Source organism: Alnus glutinosa, chromosome 13 (assembly GCF_958979055.1).
Source record: "Alnus glutinosa chromosome 13, dhAlnGlut1.1, whole genome shotgun sequence".
Taxonomy (NCBI): Eukaryota; Viridiplantae; Streptophyta; class Magnoliopsida; order Fagales; family Betulaceae; genus Alnus; species Alnus glutinosa.
In genome coordinates, this window is record NC_084898.1 from 841,027 (window position 1) to 860,739 (window position 19,713).

The 19,713-nt window shown below is 37.6% G+C and overlaps 1 protein-coding gene across 1 annotated transcript; it reads left to right on the plus strand.

Moving 5' to 3' along the window:
* Positions 1–1,874: 1,874 nt before the first annotated feature.
* Positions 1,875–18,957, plus strand: LOC133853765 (uncharacterized). Its single transcript, XM_062289788.1, has 21 exons — positions 1,875–2,256; positions 5,650–5,904; positions 6,023–6,147; positions 6,225–6,269; positions 6,849–6,930; positions 7,032–7,100; positions 7,232–7,402; positions 7,486–7,551; positions 9,946–10,014; positions 10,152–10,223; positions 10,370–10,719; positions 10,849–10,985; positions 11,108–11,202; positions 11,287–11,325; positions 11,419–11,478; positions 12,241–12,342; positions 12,472–12,523; positions 12,880–12,935; positions 13,801–13,865; positions 13,952–14,003; positions 18,398–18,957. Exons 1-21 carry the CDS (start codon positions 2,083–2,085, stop codon positions 18,464–18,466), a joined length of 2,205 nt encoding a protein of 734 aa, XP_062145772.1. The 5' UTR covers positions 1,875–2,082; the 3' UTR covers positions 18,467–18,957.
* Positions 18,958–19,713: the final 756 nt, after the last annotated feature.

Consider the following 19,713-nt stretch of genomic DNA (forward strand, 5'->3'; position numbering starts at 1 on the left):
TCAAAATCGTGATTTTACTAAACGCTTGACTATCACATTTTCATATCGTGCATTTTTAAACCATAAATCTAAACGAACCCTTAGATAACCTCCTGATAACTAAATTTAGAGTTTCAAATCAATGGAAATTAGAAAAAGATTAGCATAACTAGATAAATTCACAAAAGAGTGTAATTTATGATGAAATTGTTTTAAATCTTAAATGTTATTTTAAATATATGGTTCATATTTTGTCACTCAATATATAATTTAATCCCTTCAAAAAATATATATAATTTACTAAGGCATGAAGAGTTAAGAAAAAAAAAATTAAAAATTCTATGTAACTATTGAATATTAAAAAACCAACACAACTTTCATCGAATTTGAGTTGGAAAAAATTTATTCAATTCAGTCTATTATTACACCAACATATATTTTTAAAGCATGCGAATATTACATTCATTTTTAAAAATGCATGTAAGAATCATATGCTCAAAGAATAAATATCAATTTAATAAAATGTGTTAATTTTTTTTTTTTTTTTTAACTCAATTTCAATGACAACCTTGTCCATTTAAATAAAGGGATAATTGTACCATTGGTCCCTCTGGTATGCCATAATTATTTTTCACTCCCTATGGTTTAAAAAGTTCATGGAAGGTCATTGTGATTAGCAATAATTACAAATCGATCCCTGGAGTCAAATTCTATTAAATTTTTTAACAAATTCTGTCAAATGCCATGTCAGCACCACGTGTCGCCAATATGATGGTGACACGTGTCCATCTTAATAAAAAAATATAAATTTAATAAAAAATAAATAAATAAACTTATTTTTTTTAAAAAAAAAACAAAAAAACCAAAAAAAGAAAAAAGAGAAGGCAAGGGGTGGCCGGGGGGTGGCCCGATGGCCACCCCTTGTTTTTTTTTTTATTTTTTGTTTTGAATTTTAATTTTAATTTTATTTTTATTTTTTAAAAAATAAGTATAAACAGATTATTTTTTAATTTTTTTTTTTATTAAGATGGACACGTGTTGCATTTTTATTTGTTTGACGTGGCGCTGGCGTGACATTTAACAGAATCTATCAAAATATTTAACAGAATTTGACGTCATTGATCGATTTGTAATTATTGCTTACTACAAGGGCTTCCCATAAATTTTTTAAACCATAGGGAGTGAAAAATAATTATGGCATACCACAAGGACCAATGGTGCAATTATCCCTTAAATAAAAAAAAACTATATTTGCAATATGTTTATGCCTCTTGCCTTTGTGCCAACTAGATGGTATGTATAATAGAAAAACAAAGAAAAAAAAGATGGTACGTGAATTGCAACTATTTAATGAGCGGAATAAGAGGTCAATATTTTATTTTATAAATCTAATTGTGTATATAATGTCATGTAAATTAAAGATATTGTCACGTCGTTAAAATTTTTAAATGTTGTAATATTATGTATATTATTAAAAATAATAAAATAAAATATTAACTATAAAATAGTTGTTTTTATTCTAATTGAAATGCAGAGAACCTTTTTTTAAGAAGGGACGAGAGTGGTGTGGATGAACCGTCACCAGATGTATTAAAATTTTAATTAAAAAATGATTAAGATTTTATGAAATTTGTTTTGATTAAAAGTAATGATTAATATTTTAGGAGTTTTTTGCAAGGAAAAAGTTTTTTTTAAAAAAAAATCGTACATGAGGACGGTCTTACGGTAATATTCCTCGATGATAGTCCGTCGCAGTACTTGGATGCTACCAAGAGCGCGCGGCAAAAGGGGGTCCCAGCCGTCTCTCGTGACAACGCACCCACGTGTCAACATCAGGATGACCCAGCAACTCTTCGACACGTCAGCACACATACCTCTCTCTCTCTCTCTCTCTCTCTCTTGTGTCTCTTACTCTTTCCCATCCCCAGCCAGTAGTCCAATCTCTCTCTGTATCGCTTCCCACGGCGGTCAACGGCTCGATGCTTCACCAAACCGCTACACAGTGAACGCTGTCACTCACAGCGCGAGCGGCTGGTTTTCTGAGAGCTGAGAAGAGCGGTTTTCCGATCTAGTTAGGCGGTTTTTCGGGCGGTATTGTTCGGTATGGGGCCGACGGGAGGGAACCAGAGGACTTACTCGGCGAATCACAACGACTACAAGCTTCTAGAAGAGGTAGGGCATGGAGCGAGCGCTACTGTCTACAGAGCAATCTATCTTCCTTTCAACGACGTCGTGGCCGTCAAGTGCTTGGATCTCGATCGCTGCAATAGCAATCTGGTTAGCTTCTTAGTCCGGTTTGGAGTTTTTGTTTAACTGTTTGGTTTGTATTTAAGTGAATTTTTGGATTCGAGATGAGATCTTGTTTGGTTACTGCGATTTGGTTTGGTTTGTGAAGTTGAATTATGGAGGTGATGTGGATTTACTTTCTGAGATGGAAATAGTGAGCGATTGAGTTTTGAGGAACTATTCTTTTTCTTCATGGAAATGGTTCATTTGAATTTAGAGTCCCTTTTTTGCTCGGAATTCTTGGATAGGCTATTTGTTTTAGCGTGTTCAGTTTGGAGGAAAAGTCACCTGGGTTGTTAATATCTTTGAACCTGTTTTCTTGGTTTTGGAAGAAAGTAGCGCTATTTATACATGTTATTGAGTAAGAAAGTGTACCTAAATATCACGACTGTATCATCATCCCCTCCTATCAGGGATGAATCCCCTCATATCAGGGATGATGATACTGCAACTTCAAAATACAAATGTACAGAAAGATTTACTGGTATGAGGCAGTGAATTTGTCTTGTTGCTTGACAGTTTACATCATGCACAGAGATTGAGCCAGCAAAAGCGACCTTTATCGTTTAATTTTTCCACTGATGCGTGCACTTGAGAGGTTTAGAGATTTGTACTATTCTATGTTACTAGGATGCATGCGGCATGCCTGATGTGAAGTAATGCTATAAAGATGAACCATATTGAACTGGTGCTAAGTGAACTTTTTTTGGATGTCGAGGTTGGATACTTTTTTTTTGGTAAGTAATTGCAATTTTATTAAAAAAATAGCGTAAGGCGCCCCTAGTACACACGGAGTATACAAGAAGCAACAGCCTCACAACCGACCCGACAAGGAACAGCCCACAAAACAACCCAACCCTAAGCCCCTAAAGCTCACAATCTTCAATCAAAAAAAATTTGGATACTTGTACAGAGGAAACTTGGATACGTGAGGAGAACATTATACTGAGTACCTGTCTATGTATGTGTAGGTGGTAGGCTAAGTTTACGGAAATTTGTGACTCTAGGGTTTGGGTTGTGCTTTAGGCTTGTAGCTTGGGAGTGGTTCGATAAGGCTAAGGTTTTATTGTAGAAACTTGCTGGGTATTTGCCAATGGTCTTTGGACCTAGTGACACCTGCTCACCCTGTAAAACAAGGGGCAGAGGGTGAGTTCATGGGTTCATTCTCATATGGGTTTGTGAGTTGTTTTACCTGTTGAGAAAAAAAAGAAAAAAGAAAAAAGAAGAGGGATAAAAGGCCATGGTTTGATCGATGAATGCTGCAGAAAATTGAAAATTGTGCTTGCAGCAAATTCTTGACAGTGCCCGTTTGTGTATGATGAAATTGGTTTTGATGATTAATTTGATGGCTAAAGGCTAGGAAAAACATAGGGTTTTAGGGTTTCAAAAGTTTAGTGGGGCTTCATCCCTTCTAGAGTTATTTTTCCACTAATGCATAAGGCGGCATGGCACCTGCTGAATCATAAAGAGATTTGTAGCTAGGCAGCTCATGCACAAAGATTGGTGGTCATTGTAGCTAGGCAGCACCTAAACATTTTATTAGGCTGGGTAGTCAAGGAAGAAAAGACAAGCTGTTAACATGAAAAGAGCCCCTTCTGTAGATTTCGAGAAGACACTTTTTGGGGCCAACCCGCTAGCGAAGCCGGAGTATTACTCGATCCATGTGGAGGGGGCGCTTTACACGGATTCGAGGTTTTCCTGACAGGGGTGAGTATACGAAGTGACCCTACCTTGGAGGGGTTCCTTGTCATTAAAATAAAAAAGGGAAGAAACTTGTGTTTTTTCAGTGGCTGTGTAAACAGTTGAGAAGCTACAATGAGATTTTCTTTGGGGGGGTATGGGAGTAGAATTTAAATACCATTTGGTGAGTTGGGCAAGGGTTTGTACCCCAATTTCTAAAGGGGGGCTTGGCATTAGGAGTTTGGTGTTGTTCAATCGCTCATTGTCAGGAAATTGGTTATGGCGTTTTGGCATGGAAAGAGATGTTTGGTGGAGAGTTGTGGTGGACTCCAAGTTTGGTAGTTTGTGGGGTGGGTGGTGCTCCCGTGAGTTTGCAGGGACTTTTGGAGTAGGGTTGTGGAAGTACATAAGGAAAGGATGGGAAACTTTTTCCAGATTTCTTAAATATGAGGTGGGGGATGGGAGGACTAGTTTTTGGCATGACTTGTGGTGCGGAGATACGGTTCTAAAAGAAGTGTTTTCTGATCTCTATGGTATTGCTCGGGTGAAGGATGCGTCAGTGGCTGACAATATGGAGATTTTGGGCGGGTTCTTTCAGTGGAACGTGAGCTTTGTTAGAGAGGCGCATGATTGGGAAGTAGATGTTTTTGCCTCCTCCTTCCAGATTTTGCACTCTACTAGGGTGAACAGTGATCGGGCAGACTGCCTTAGATGGGTATCCTCCAAGAAAGGTGTGTTCAGGGTTAAGTCTTATTTTGGTTCCCTATCGTGTTCTGGAGGAACTCGGTTCCCTTGGAAGAGTGTGTTGCGGTCTCAAGCACCCCCGAGGGCAGCTTTCTTCACATGGGCTGCAGCTCTAGGTAGAATCCTTACTTTGGACAATCTCAGGAAGAGGCACATAATCATTGTAGATAGATGCTGCCTATGCAAGTGAGATAGGGAATCAGTGGACCATATACTTCTGCATTGTGATGTAGCCTCCGCTCTGTGGAATAACATTTTTTCTCGCTTTGGTATTTCTTGGGTCATGCTTAGGAGTGTGCTAGACCTCCTTGCTTATTGGTGGAAGTCTGGGAGTTCAAGGAGCAACATGGAAGATGGTGCCTATATGCATTTTTTGGTGTATTTGGAGAGAAAGAAACCTTAGGTGTTTTGAGAACCTAGAGAACTCCCTAGAGGAAGTGTTAGAGCTGTTTCTCCACACGCTGTATCTCTGGTCGATGGCTTTTTTGTACCCTTTATCCATCAGCTTTGCTGATTTTCTTGCTTATTTTTCCTTTTCTAGTTAGGTGTTTCCTGTTGTATACTTCCAGTGTACGTAGGGGCGCCTTATGCTTTCAATAAAACTAAATTTACTTATCAAAAAAAAAAAAAAAGTACGGAATGTAGACAAGAAAAGAAAGACATGTAGAAGAAAGAGGTGAAAGCTATCACAAGAACTCCAAAAAAATTGCAAATATTCCCTTGATTTCACCCTAATAAGCTCCAGCAGTACACACACACCCGCACATATAAATAAATTCTTGAACCTGAACTTTTTCCCGTCTTCTTATTGTTCTTTCTATTATTCGTAATTTTACTTGGTTGCCTCTTTACTTAACTTTAAATAGTGTAATCTGTCTGAAATTAGTTGGTTTTGTTTCAGGTCAATTATATATTGTTCTAAATGGTGGATTACATCTTGATGATTGTGTTGTTTTGCAGGATGACATGCGTAGGGAGGCTCAAACAATGAGCTTGATAGATCATCCTAATGTTGTTAGGGCATATTGTTCATTTGTTGTTGAACGGAACCTTTGGGTGATCATGCCATTCATGGCAGAAGGTTCTTGTTTGCATCTCATGAAGATAGCATATTCAGATGGATTTGAAGAAGCTGCTATTGGTTCTATACTAAAAGAAACTTTGAAGGCTTTGGAGTACCTTCATCGACAAGGACATATTCATAGGGATATTAAGGTCAGTTGATTGTGGAACTTCAACATTAATTCACTATATGTTTTATTTGTGTTCTTCTATTTTTAAAGATATGCCGGGAGGGTTTCAAAGTGAGTTTGTTTTGATATTGTGGTTACAGGCTGGAAACATACTACTTGACAGTAATGGGGTGGTAAAGGTCGCTGATTTTGGTGTTTCAGCCTGCATGTTTGACGCAGGTGATAGACAACGTTCAAGAAATACTTTTGTAGGGACTCCATGCTGGTAAGACATTGTCAATGGATTTCACTTTTTCTTTTATCCATTTGTTTTTAGATTTCATCTTATCTTTTGCTTTCCAGGATGGCTCCAGAGGTATTGCAGCCAGGAAGTGGATATAATTTCAAGTGAGTTTTATTCCATGTTGTAACTTTGAAGAAATAGTGGAGGGCTTTGAGTGGTGGGAATTGGGGCTTGAACATTTAGGGTGTCACTGTTTTGGTTACAACCCCATAAATTCAACCTGGTCTGAGAACCTCAGCATACAGCTATAGTATTTCTGTGCTTTGATGATTGCCATTATGTAATATGTTTAGCAATAGCTATTTATCTGTTCAACAGTTCCTAGGGTAATCTGGGCATAGTCTATTCTAGGTCAATTGAAGTTGTGCATGGATTGGGTTGCCAGCATATTTACATGTTATTTCTTCCTGTGTATCTATGTATGTTTGTGGACCCCATACGAGATGGTTCTTTAGACTTAATCACTCTGGGATGATTGTGGAATTTCCTGAATGTCACCGATGTTACTTTTTTTTTTAATCTTCCCTGTGGATCTTTTAATCCAGCAGAAGATCACTTTCTTCTGATTGTTGTGGGATGTCTTGCTTGTATTAAAAGCTAGTGATTTATTGGGTAAACTATATGTACTTTGATAGAAAAAAAAAATGGCTTAACTGGTTGTCTGTTGGATCAATCTTTTATAGGGCTGATATTTGGTCATTTGGTATAACGGCACTGGAGTTGGCTCACGGTCATGCTCCATTCTCAAAATATCCTCCAATGAAGGTATATATGTCCTGACAGTATAACAAGATTGTATTAGCATGAGCTTGAGAATGTTTTATTGAAACGTCTGAAATATTCCTGACCCTTTTTTCTTCTAATAGGTTCTCCTGATGACCATCCAGAATGCCCCTCCGGGACTTGATTATGATCGTGATAAAAAGTTCTCTAAGGTATTGATGTTCTTTCTGGCTAGAGTAGAAAACAACATAAGTATGTGCTTTGCTCTCCAGTAGTTGCAGTCTTTCAATGTCTTTCTCTTATAGAATAATATTCTAATTGGAGGATTTCCAGTTGTGATCAGTCTTTTAAAGAAATGGTTGCAATGTGCCTGGTGAAAGATCAAGCAAAGAGGCCAACAGCAGAGAAATTGTTGAAACACTCCTTTTTCAAGCAGGCAAAGCCTCCAGAGCTTTCTGTGAAGAAATTATTCGATGACTTGCCACCCCTTTGGAGTCGTGTAAAAGCCCTCCAGGTCTGCCATTACTGCAGTGATGCAGCTTTCATGCTTTCACCTGTCCAGGTACACTTATCTGATGACTTGTTAAAATTTTGCAGCTTAAAGATGCGGCACAATTAGCTCTGAAGAAAATGCCTTCAGCAGAACAAGAGGCACTATCACAGGTGATAATTTTATTTTATTTTATTATTATTATTATTATTTTTTATGAATACACAGGTGATAAATGTTAACCATTAATTCAACCTAAATTTGTTTTACCTGTGTTCATGGTGTATCTGTTGAAATTTGTTTTATTTTGGACCTGTACTTTATGTCACATATTCTATTGTTTGTATTTCTTAAGTAATCTTTCTTTTTCTTTCTCTCGCTCTTTTTTTTTTGTTTATTTATTTATTTATTTTTTATTTTTTTATTTTTTGAGTTGTAGGTTACTTAAAACTATTAATGGAGCTGATAGGTTAGACCAAGTATTAGATGTTCTACAATGAGCAAACTTGACTTCTCAGAATACTTTTTGCTTCGTATCTTTCATAGTCTCTCATTTGTGAAAACCTCAATCAAGATCAGTGACAACTGCCCCTTATTTGAAGAAATATTGATGCTGCTTATAACCATTGTAAAATCTGAAACTACAATCTGGTTTCTTATTCTGGAGTTGATACTATTCCTTATTCTGAAGTTGACCCAGACATTTACTTACGTCCTAAATTCCAACTTCATGAGAAGCCATTAGATCAAAAGAAAACATCATATTTTTCACTATCTTTTTTTGGGGTAAGTGATAGAAAACTATTCAAAAAGAAGGCGTAATAACTGTTGAAACAAAGAAAACCATCTGAATTAGAGTGTAGGGTTTTCAAACGAGCGGTTTCATGTGGTTGATGTGTCTTAGCACCTCTTTTCTTATTGACAATATGATCTTTTATCCTGATTAGGTTTGTTTTCCTACTATTTTTCCCAATAATATATATATATATATAAAAGCCGAGTTCTAACTTAGAATTGGCATAGAATTATAACACGTGGCGTGAACCCATAATTTTTAAACACTGAACCGTTCTTTTATGTAAAAAAACTGGTGAATTTTAATGGTTGAACCGGCTTTGTCATGATTTTAATAAATTTATTATGCTTTAATGAAAAGATAATGGGTGTGAAACCAAAATAAGGATTTTTTCGTATTATAGCATTAGCCATTAAGTGTCATTATAGCCGCATTAAGTGGTTAGATTTTTTTTAAAAAGTTATAATTAAAAAATCATATCATATATGTATATAAACGCGGAGTTCCAATTTAGAATTGGCATAAAATTATGACATGTGGCTTGAACCCATAATTTTTAAACACTGAACCGTTCTTTTAAGTAAAAAAAACCGGTGAATTTTAAATGTTGAATCGGTTTTGTCATGATTTTAATACATTTATTATGCTTTAATGAAAAAATCATGGGTGTGAAACTTCATGGGACCAAAATAAATTTTTTGCATTATAGCATTAAGTGTCATTATAGCCAAATTAAGTGGTGAGATTTAAAAAAAAAAAAAAATTATAATTAAAAACATCATATATATATATATAACCCGAGTTTCAACTTAGAATTGACATAGATTTATGACACGTGGCGTGAACCCATAATTTTTAAACACTGATCCGGTCTTTAAGTAAAAAAATCGATGAATTTTAAAGGTTGAACCGGTTTTGTCATGATTTTAATAAATTTATTGGCGAGTCCCAATTTAGAATTGGCATATAATTATGACATGTGGCTTAAACCCATAATTTTTAAACACTGAACCGGTCTTTTATGTATAAAAGAATCGCGCGGGTTATGAGCTAGTCAATAATAATGCTGGCAGTATAGGTAATTTTTATTTATTTATTTTCTGTCTTAGTGGAGTTTTATCATTCAAATACTAGTGACTAATATGTGCTATGACATATGTGTTTCTTCCCTCAAACTAGAATTAGTTTAAATAAAAATTGGGTAGATGTTACTTTTCAAAACATAGTATTTAACGATTTAAGAAAAGCGCTGGTCACATCTGCGCTGTCACTCCAAAAGAACTAGTCAAGTTGCGACTGGAGCTTCCTAGACTCACTTATATAGCCCAGTCTCACCTAGTAAGAAACCAATGTAGGACTTAGTACCTATGAACACCTTTATACTCTGGCTACTCGATGTAGGCAATTCTTCTTCCCAACGTGGGACTAACTTTCTGGAGTGTCACAATCTTCGTCACTCAAATCCGTCAGGGCCCATGTCATACAGTGCTTTAGTATCACATAGTGTTACTAGGTTGTTCTGATATCATTTATAATGACGTTGGGAAAGCGCTAACCACATTTGTGCTGTCATTTCAAAATGATTAGTGAACACCTTTATAATCTACTCACTCATTCTTCTTTCCAATGTGAGACTAACTTTATAGGGTGTCACGTAATAAAATTGCTAATATCTTACATTTAGTGGTCAGAGATATCTAAACTTTCTAATTTATGCATGTCTACTTCAATCATTTATGTTTGGTGGTAATGCTCGTCTTGCCCCCATCAGAGTGAGTACCAACGAGGAGTCAGTGCCTGGAACTTTGATATTGAGGATTTAAAAGCACAAGCATCATTGGTAAGCACAATTTTTTAATTATTATAAATTACCAAGATATTTCAGATTGAGATTGTAGACATTGTTTGAGTTATGTTAGTCAGTTAATCTGAAGTAATTTTATTATTATTATTACTATTATTATTACATTTTGCTAGGTTCGAGATGATGATGATATGTCAGAGATGAGAGAAGAAGATTTTCGCATGAAGTATTTTGTCGGTGAGAAGGTATTAATTTTAAAATCACATCAGACAAGGTAGTCCAAGTGTATTAGATTTTTCTTCTGCTTCTGGAGAATGTATATCATTCTAATATTTCCTTCGAAAATTTTGATCTTAAACAAGTGAAATTATTTCTTGTCTTTCATTGGCAGGATTCAACTGATTGCCTATCCCGTTTGGGGAAATTGAACTTAAACAATGAATTGGCGCAGCCCGAGTGCAGAGGACGAACTAGTGGTGAAGAATTACCACAGATTGACTGCTTGAATAGAAAGGAAAAGATTGTGGATGGTGATTCATTGGAATATGGATGCCAAGAGAAAGTTGTTTGGAAGAAGAATGGTTCAAGCGTTGAGGCATCATCATCCACATCAGAAAAGGACATGGTACAGGCCAAGACTAAAACCCAAATGGTGCAAAGTCGTCAAACTCAGAGTGGCCCACTCACGCCTGGTGCTGTGCTTAGTCATTCATTATCAGAGAGAGTGCGAATCTCTGAAAGGTTTGTCATGATTCATCGTCTCCAAGAAACCAAATATTTGCTTCTTTTTCTTTATTTGCTGCACGCTTTAGTCATTGGGATGTGTTTTTGGTGGTTTGGATATGTGACTGATGGGTAGTTAATTACTAGGAGTGAGAATGAAATTCAACCATCTACTGAGAAAGTGTTCCGTGAGGTACGGCGGGCACCAAGCTTTAGTGGTCCTTTGATGCTACCAAACCGAGCTTCGGCAAACAGTTTATCAGCTCCAATAAAGCCTACTGGGGGTAATGAAATTAATCAAAATGCATCATAAGATCTTCATAATTATTGTCACTGCCGTTGCTGCTGCTACTACATGTTAACTCAGGCTTACAGATTTTGTGGCATTGATTTTTTTCTCCTATAGGATTCAGAGAATCTTTAGATGACAAGTCAAAGGCTAATCTGGTGCAAATTAAAGGAAGATTTTCAGTAACATCAGAGAATTTAGATCTTGTAAAGGTAAGGTTTATAATGATTGTATTTTGTTTCTCCCCCTCCCTTCTCCTAATCATTTGACTGTCACTAACTTCAAAATGTTCCTAGGATATTCCATTAAGTACAGTTCCACGTCGATCTTCTCAGGTAGGTGGACAATTTTTACTTAAAAAATATTGTTGAAGTGTCTTTATTTAATTTTCTACTTCTCACCTGGTGTTCTGTTTTTGTTGTTTTTAGGGGTCTCCACTAAAAAAGTCTGCTAGTGTTGGTGATTGGATTTTTGACTCCAAACAAATGGTTTGTATTTTGACTGCTTGCTCTCAAATAGATTTATTACACATTTAGCAATTATTTTTGTTTAGAACCACCATCATCTCATTAGTACATCCACTTAAATAATCTATGTATATGGTAGAATAATCACTTCTTTTTTTGGTTTTTCTTTCTGAGAGGAAGACAATAGTTGATGTCTGTGTCTGTGTGTGTGCAATGTTGTGTAATCATTAGCTACTCCGTCCTTCCCAATTTTAATATCTTCTTTTCTATTTTTGGACGTCCTAACATAAATGTTCATTTGCTAAAAGTGAAAATACATCGTCATTTTCCTAAATTACCCTCAACTTTTAAAATAAAAATAAAAATAAAAAAACAAGATTTTTTTTGGGTCATGTCAACTTCTAATATATGGTGAAGGGCATTTAAGAAAAAAAATTTAGACTATCTACTTTTTATTAATAATTTTGTCATTTAGAGCGAAGACATATTGGGTGTAAAGGAGTTATTACTATTTCTAGTTTTTCAGACTTGTTGCTTGGTGTAGTATGTCAATGATATATATATTGTACATGTATATAGGGTTTTTTTTTTTTTTTTTTTATGATTAATTTGTTGTAGATATATATAGTACACGCACACAAGTGGATACAAAGTAATGCACAATCGTTAGGTGTGATTTAATCATTTCAAATGTTTTCCTTTTATATCTAACTTTCAAGTAAGATTGAGCCACAGATTGTGTTCTCCCTATAATTCATATAATGTAATTCTCTGTGTTTTCAGCCTATTAATCAGTCGCCAAAGGAGTTTAGCAATAGTAATTTACCTGCATCACTTCTCATGCCTCACCTTCAGAATCTATTTCAGCAGAATGCAATTCAACAGGTAAGAGCAAACTTGAAAATGATAATATGATTTTATGTGTGATTTTGACCATGAGAAATTTGTTTTCCTTGACAAACTTAAATCTCTGATCAATGAAAGTTTTTATTAAAAGTTTTACCTTTATGCCAGGATCTTATAATGAATCTGTTGAATAGTCTGCAATCAGCTGAGGTAGCAGATGGTGAGTATGATACTTTTTTTTTTTGATAAGTAAGTGCAGATTTTATAAATAACAGCGTAAGGCGCCCTTAGCACACACGGAGTATACAAGAAACAATAGTCTCAACACCGACCCAAGCAAAACCCACAAGAAACCAATACCCGAAAAACAGAAAAACCCCCTGACAAACTCCCAAACAAGACCCTAAAGCAACCCAACCCTACAAACCCCTCAAAACCCACAAGAAACTCCGAACAACCCTCCCAAACAAAACACCCACTTAACATAGTTATATGTAGTTTTAGTGGGAAAAGATACAAACATTTTTTTTAAAGAGGTATTAAACATGTTTATAATGAATTCCCATTTTATTTCAGCTACTCAAAATGGAAAGTTGCCCCCATTGCCTCGCTGTTCAGAGAACAATGGAATTGTAAGTACAGTTATCTATCTTTTTCTTTCTGGCCAATTGGAAATTGTTATAAACTCATTTTTATTTGTATAAAAGAATCATTGAAATTTTCTGAGAACAGGTTATCCTTGTACATACTCAGATTTTAGCTTTTCTTAGCTTTGGTAGTTAGTAGACTTGAACTTGATGAATACATGCAAGGATTCCAAAATTAGATTTCACATGTGTTGGTTCCTTTCTTATTTGCCTATTGGTCTTTTTAGTTTTTGATGGAAGGGAAAAAGAAAATACGCTGGTTTGGGGAATGACTTGACCAAATTTGATGATAAGCTCTCTGTGGTGATAATTAATTAATTTCATTTTTTTTTATTAGAGATAATTGATTATTCTTATGAATAGCACTAGTATGAGTTTTCCTCATGAAGAGCTTGCATGACTTCTCTCCAATCAAAATAGCATGAGGATCCGATGGCACCAAAGTTTTAACAAAATGAGATGAGAGCACGAGTGGATCAAAGTTGGCACTTTCTATCCTTTGTTTGTGTTGACCAATATATTTCTATCAAATGTAACCAGAGTGTGATCAGATCTGGAGGATGTTTTCACGGATTATTTTGCATGTTGGATTGCTTGAAGTTGATAGATGTGATGAATTGAGCATACATGGTATTAGGTGCAGAATTGGGCATATATGATGAAAAGGCAGAGCTCGTGATGGGGCCATGAGAGGACCTTATGGAACCCGTGCTCTATTACCATGTGTAGATTGTTGAACAAATCTAGATTGTTGTTTCTTTTCTTGTCACCGAAGACAATTGGACCAACATATTGTGATTCATGCTTTTCCGATTATTCTTCCCCATTCTCTGATCTGTTCTTTTGACAGATTGAAACAGCAGCTTCTGAGAGGGAGCGTTTACTACTTATCAAGACCTCGGAGCTTCAAGCTAGGTTGGTTATCTTTAGTACTTCTGATGTCTCTTTAATATATATATTTGTGTGTGTAGTGAAGTTCCTCTAATTCTCTCTCTCTGCAGGATGATCAATTTGACGGATGAGCTGACTGCTGAAAAGTTGAAATACATGCAAGTGAGTAGCTCAAGGGGGTTAATATTTATTGTTGTTGCTTCTTTTGATTTACCTATTTCCATGACTTCCTAGTATAGAGTTCTTAAAACAAGACGACTCACTGTAATAGATTGCTTTTATTTGGTGTTGATTGGTTGTTTAAGATCACTAGTAGATTTAACATAACACGTGTTTACTTTCCTCTCTGGCTATCTCCATGCACGTTAATAAACATAACATGTATACTTACCCTCTCTATATATCTCCATGTACATTTGTTTGTTTTACCCATCAGCAGATAGAAAGAGGTTGAATTTCCTATTTAGGGTGGACAATTGTTTACACATCCCATGAATATGACACAAACCTAACATGAAATTAGTAGATTAAGGTGAAGGGGTCTGATCTGTATAATGAAATGGGTCGGGGTAGGATTGATCTATATAGTCTTATACTCGTGCCTCGACACAATCCGAACCCAACATAAAGGGCTGGCGATTTTTGACACGATCTGCAAACCTAACATGAAATTAGCGGGTTAGGGTTGAAAGGGTCTAATCCGTTAATTTAATAGGTTGGGTTAGGGTTGACTTATATAGGCTTTTACCAGGGGTGGAGGGAGCTTTTACCAGGGGCGGAGGGAGGGGGGGCAAATGCCCCCCCCCCCCCCCCCCCCCTTCACCTCCTAAAAAATCTCCTAATCCTTGGCACAATTTTTTTTTATGCCCCTAGAAGGCTGGATGCCCCCCCCCCCCAGCATTTTATCAATGGGCAAACTTGCCCACGCAGCTCACCCTTTGCCGTGGGTTTTTCTGTCATAATTCATAATTGTTTTTGTAAATAGGTCAAAACAAAAAAAGAATGGAAATACAGAGTTGAGAGGTTGAAGGGACGAAGTCGAAGGTTGAAGACAAGCTGACAGGGCAATATTTTTTTTTATTTTTTTGTCTCCAAAGGCAAAATGCACCGTATAGAACTTAGTAGTCGTCAGATTTTTTTAAAAAAGAATTAAGGACTCAGTCAGTCAAGTCTACAACTCTAGTCACAGTATAGAACTTAAAAGTCATTAGAACTTTTTTAAAAGAGTCAAGGACTAAAGAGTCCAGTCAACAGACTTGAGACTACAACTACATTTGAGTCTCTATGGTATTAATACCATAAATCAACCAAAAATATTGAAGGAAATAAATTCCATAAATCAACCAAAAATGTGCGTGTGGCTTTAGAAGTCAGAAATTTTCGGAATGAGAAGTAGAACTGTACAAGAATTTGCTATGATGGATTTGTTCGTAGTATTTATTCCAACTGTGAAGTTATTGAAAGATTAAGCTACAAAATCTCTAGCTCCTCAAGTTATTCCTCTGCTGCAATGACATGAACATGAAGGGCATAAGGGCTTTGAGGGATGGATAGACGATTTCTGGTGGAGGCAAAAGCGTTTGTCTTCTCGGTTATTGAAGGGGCGTCAGTGCTAAGGGTGGAAGAAAAGCGGAAATTTTATTCCGGTGCGGTTCTCCTGAGCAACCAGTGCATCGAATGGCTGGTTTCGACTATGGAGGTGTTGATGGGTGGTCATGGTCTGTCTGACTTTGTCAAACCGTTCAGGGAGGGGGCGAAGGTGACGATAGTTCATATTGGAGGTAACAATAATGGCCGGTTTGTGGAGGCAGCGGTCTATGGGGTGGGCATTCAGGGAGGGTTTCTTCGTATTCCTGAGGGGCGGGGTGGATGGGGTTGGCTCAAGTTTATTAGTGAGCTGCTTAAGGCTCTAGAATTTTTTGGTTCTTCGGTAGGGTGCGGGTTCGGTGTTTCCTCGCCGAATGAGAAGTTAAGGGGGAAGAAGGTGGGAGTTGGCTTGGGAAAGGCAGCGGGACCACTGTCTTTCGCGGAGGCGGTTCGCTTGATGCCAACCATCCCTGCGTTTGGTGGTCGGAATCTGGTCTCGCTGGAGGAGGTGGCCTGGTGCGAGGAGGAGCAGTTCCCGATTAAGGAGCGGTCTTGCGAGATTGTCCGGCAGGCGGTGGACTGTTCAGCCTGGGAGAAAAGCCTTTTGGATCCGGTGGGTAAAGACCACTGTGGCGATGGCTCCAATTTTCGAAAAGGCAGAGAGTGCAGTACAAGGGACTGCGACGTCTCAGTCTGCAGAAAGATCCTCGAACAGGTTGGAGTTTGGCTGGATTGGGTGAGTGGGTCTAACGTGGGCTGGAGCAGGATTTCTTCTGAAACTGGGCCGATGCAGGATCTCTTCAGCTGTGCTTAGAAGGCCATACTGCAGGGATGGTTCTAGGAAGTTGGGCTTTAAGCCCAATCCCAAGAAGGCTAAGAGGCTTTCCCTGGATCAGGTTTGTGGTCTCGAGAAAGCGAGGTTAGACTCTGGAATGTCGGGTTTGGGCTCTTTGGCGCCGGAAGCCTTGGACGGGTCGACTTCTACTCTTCCGGTGTTCAAGTCAGGCTCGTTGTGGATGGGGGGTTCTTCTCCGGTGGAGAATCCGGCTTGCTCCGCTCAACCTGGTTTGGCATGGCAAGATGGGTCTAGGTTGGAGGTGAAGACGACGACTGACATGGGTGGAGGGTTGTCGGATACTGGCGAGTTCTCTAGCGCAAGTCCTAGCTTGTGCACGGCGGTGGTTGAAGATCCTTTTGCCTCTGTGTGTGCGGCGAAGCCCAACTTGCGAGTGGAAGTGTCTGTTTGTGACTTAACCCTGTGTCTGCTTGGGGGGTTGGATTCGGACTCTAAAGGATTTGAGTTTCCCTCTTTGGGGGCGGATGCGTTGGGAGAGAGGTTTCGTTTGTCTCTTCCGGTGATGGCGAACAGTGGGGCTCCCATTTACCCGTCCAAAACAAAATCAGTCATGAGGTATCAACGGAAATCGAAGGCAAAAGCGAGTAAGTTGTATATTTCCCTGATTGATGAGGCAGTGACAGCTTTGAGTTCGCCGATGACGCAGTGTTTGGATACTTCTTCTCAGGCTATGGACGGGTTTGTGGCTCAGAACCTGCCGATGCCAAGTGGGGGAGTGGGGCTTCGACGCGGGTTCCTTCTCCCGAGAGTTCCCTCCCCCTTGAGCGGCTGCAAATCGATGACCATTGACAAGGGTGAGACTCCCAACTCAATTGGCTTGATCCAATCTCAGGAGTGGCCGGTAGGGTTTAGCCCTTCTGGGGAGATTGTTTTGTGGGATCAGGGAGAGGAAGGTGACTTTCCTCACCCATTGGGCGTTATTCCTCCCGACTTACATTTGGAGTGGGAGTCGGATGGTGCTGAGGATGAAGATTCGGCCCTGGCTTTGTTGGATGCCATTGAGGAAGATTTTCATCGGGGTAGTATGGGGAAGCGGTATAAGATCAAAGGAAGGAGAGAACTGCAGAATTTGAAGAGCTCCATAAACTACGACGGTGCAAGTGTGCCTTCTAGGAGTAGAAGAGGAAAGGCTCAGGTTCTGTAGTTTGTGGGTTGTTTGTGGGCTACGGGTGGTGGTTCCTGTGGGTTTTTGGGTGGGTTTCTTGTGTGTTCCTTGAGGGTTGGGTTGGGGTTCTTTGTTCTTGTAGGTTTAGGTTCTCGTGGGTTTGTTTGGTGGGCTTCTTTCTTTCTTTTTTTGGGCTGTTTTTTTTCGATTTCCAGCTTTGTGCTTTCTCTTGTATACTGCCGGTGTACTAAGGGGCGCCTGACGCTTTTAATAAAGTCAGTTTATTACTTATAAAAAAAAAAAAAAAAAATTATTCCAACTGAAAACCTTCAACCATTCAAATAAGCCTTCAAAGTTTAGCCGTTCAAAATAATTTCTAAACAAAATCCAGCATTTCAGTTTTAGGTATGTAATAAACTTTCATATTATTAATATTTAAGCTTTTATATTTGAATTGTTCTTTTCAATTTATTGTTCTTTTATATTTAGATTTTTTTATTTTTTTTTATATTTAATTGTTTATGAATATATATAGTTTTTGCTTTATATTTTAATTGTATAAAATATATAATTGTAGTTGCCTGAGATTATGGAGAACAATGATTCAATTGAGCTACAATCAAATTCTAAACGAGCTCGTATTGAGGTAGATTTAGCAAATGTGCCAACCAATCCTTAAGAAAAAAAATTTCTGATTACTATCCTAGCGATAGAGACAACATTCGAAGAGCATATCTATAAAAAAGACCTTGTCAACCATTTAACCATAATTTTTCACAAACAGAATTTGGAAAAATATGGCATCATTTTAATCCAGCATGGTTCAAAAATTTTTTTTGACCTCCCTGACCTAAAATCCTAGCTCCGCCACTGGCTTTTACCCATGTCTTGACACAACTCAAGTTAGACATGGGGAACACAAATTGCCACCCTTAGTCCTATTTTCTATGTAGGAATTAATTATTAAAATATTTTTAAGCTTACATTGATGATTTTATCGCTCAACAGTTGCAACAGCAGCTAAATACTGTATCCAGTCAGGAAGAAAATGGCGAGAGGAGGGAAGGGGATGCCTGAAATTCACAGGTTCTGGTTAGTGTAAAGTGAAATTAACAGTGTACATCCAGGCAAGAGCTGTAAATCATATGCAGAAAGTGTTTTCTACATTCTTTGCCCGTGCCAAAATGGAACTGTTTTGGCTATTGAAAGCAGTTGATAGAAGCAAGCGTGGCAATCCAAGTGTCTGGATCTCTTTTGCCACCGTGTTTAATATAAGTTTCTTTGAAGATTTCAGGCACCAAAGATGATAAGCAAAAGTTCGAAGTCCTTCAGCTGCTCTCATACAAATAGAAATGAACTCCTCTCCTGCAGTTTCATGTTGGAAGTTGGCAGTTGATTCTTTTTCCTTCTCATTTCTTGCTCGATAGTCCTCATGAAAATGGGGAAAGTTATGGGTGTTGGTTTATAATTTTTAGTTTTCCTAATTATAATATTAATGTATTTTGTGTAAAATAAGATTTATGATCTTGTAAATTTGGGATGGTTTATTATTTCTATTTTCTTTTTCAGCTCCTTTGTTTTTGGGAACTTTTACGGTCTTACATGTGTTTTATATATGCCATAAACATTTTCGATACCCATTTTTTTCGAGAGCCTCGATAATCATAAAGTTCAATTTGGATTCAGTTTTCTTCGAGCATGTGCAGGATTAATATCTGGGGCTACCAAGCGATGTTGCGCGTATGACCCAAGTTGTGCCCAAACTTTGGAAAGCACGTGTAGTAGCATGTGACTAGAGTACTAAAGCTCACATCCTCTCCCTCCCAGGTACGAACCGGCCAGATCAGAATTTATTCTTTGGTTCAGACCTAATGATGTATATATTGTTACACGATGAGTATGTTGTTATGTCATTTAAAAAATTTAAATAAAAGAAAAAAAATACAAACTAGCATTTTTATATCATGGCGAATGTAGTGGATATAGCTCATTTCCATTTCTAGTGAAATAAAAATAAGTCGTTTTATAGTCAAAATTTTATTTTGTTGCATTGTACTTGATGCCATGTCATTTAAAATTTTTAAATGGTGATAATATATTCACTACGTGGTTTCATGTTCACCCTTACTAAAATAAATTCTTTGCCATAAAATTTGACTCTTTTCTATTGTACTAATAATGGAGAGGATCCTGTTTGGTGGCATTTGGATACTCTCTTTGAATTGGAGAGTATTCAGTTAGTTTTAAGTGGAAGGTAAAATTGTCCACAAAAATGTGAAAAGACAACATTACCCTCCAAATTAAACTGATTAGATGCTCTCCAA

Excerpts from the sequence above, each read along its gene's own strand:
- LOC133853765 (XM_062289788.1), top strand. The coding sequence starts at position 2,083 with ATGGGGCCGACGGGAGGGAACCAGAGGACTTACTCGGCGAATCACAAC. Across the intron at positions 6,931-7,031 it reads CAAAATATCCTCCAATGAAG|GTTCTCCTGATGACCATCCA; the intron begins GTATATATGTCC and ends TTCTTCTAATAG. Across the intron at positions 7,552-9,945 it reads AACAAGAGGCACTATCACAG|AGTGAGTACCAACGAGGAGT; the intron begins GTGATAATTTTA and ends TGCCCCCATCAG.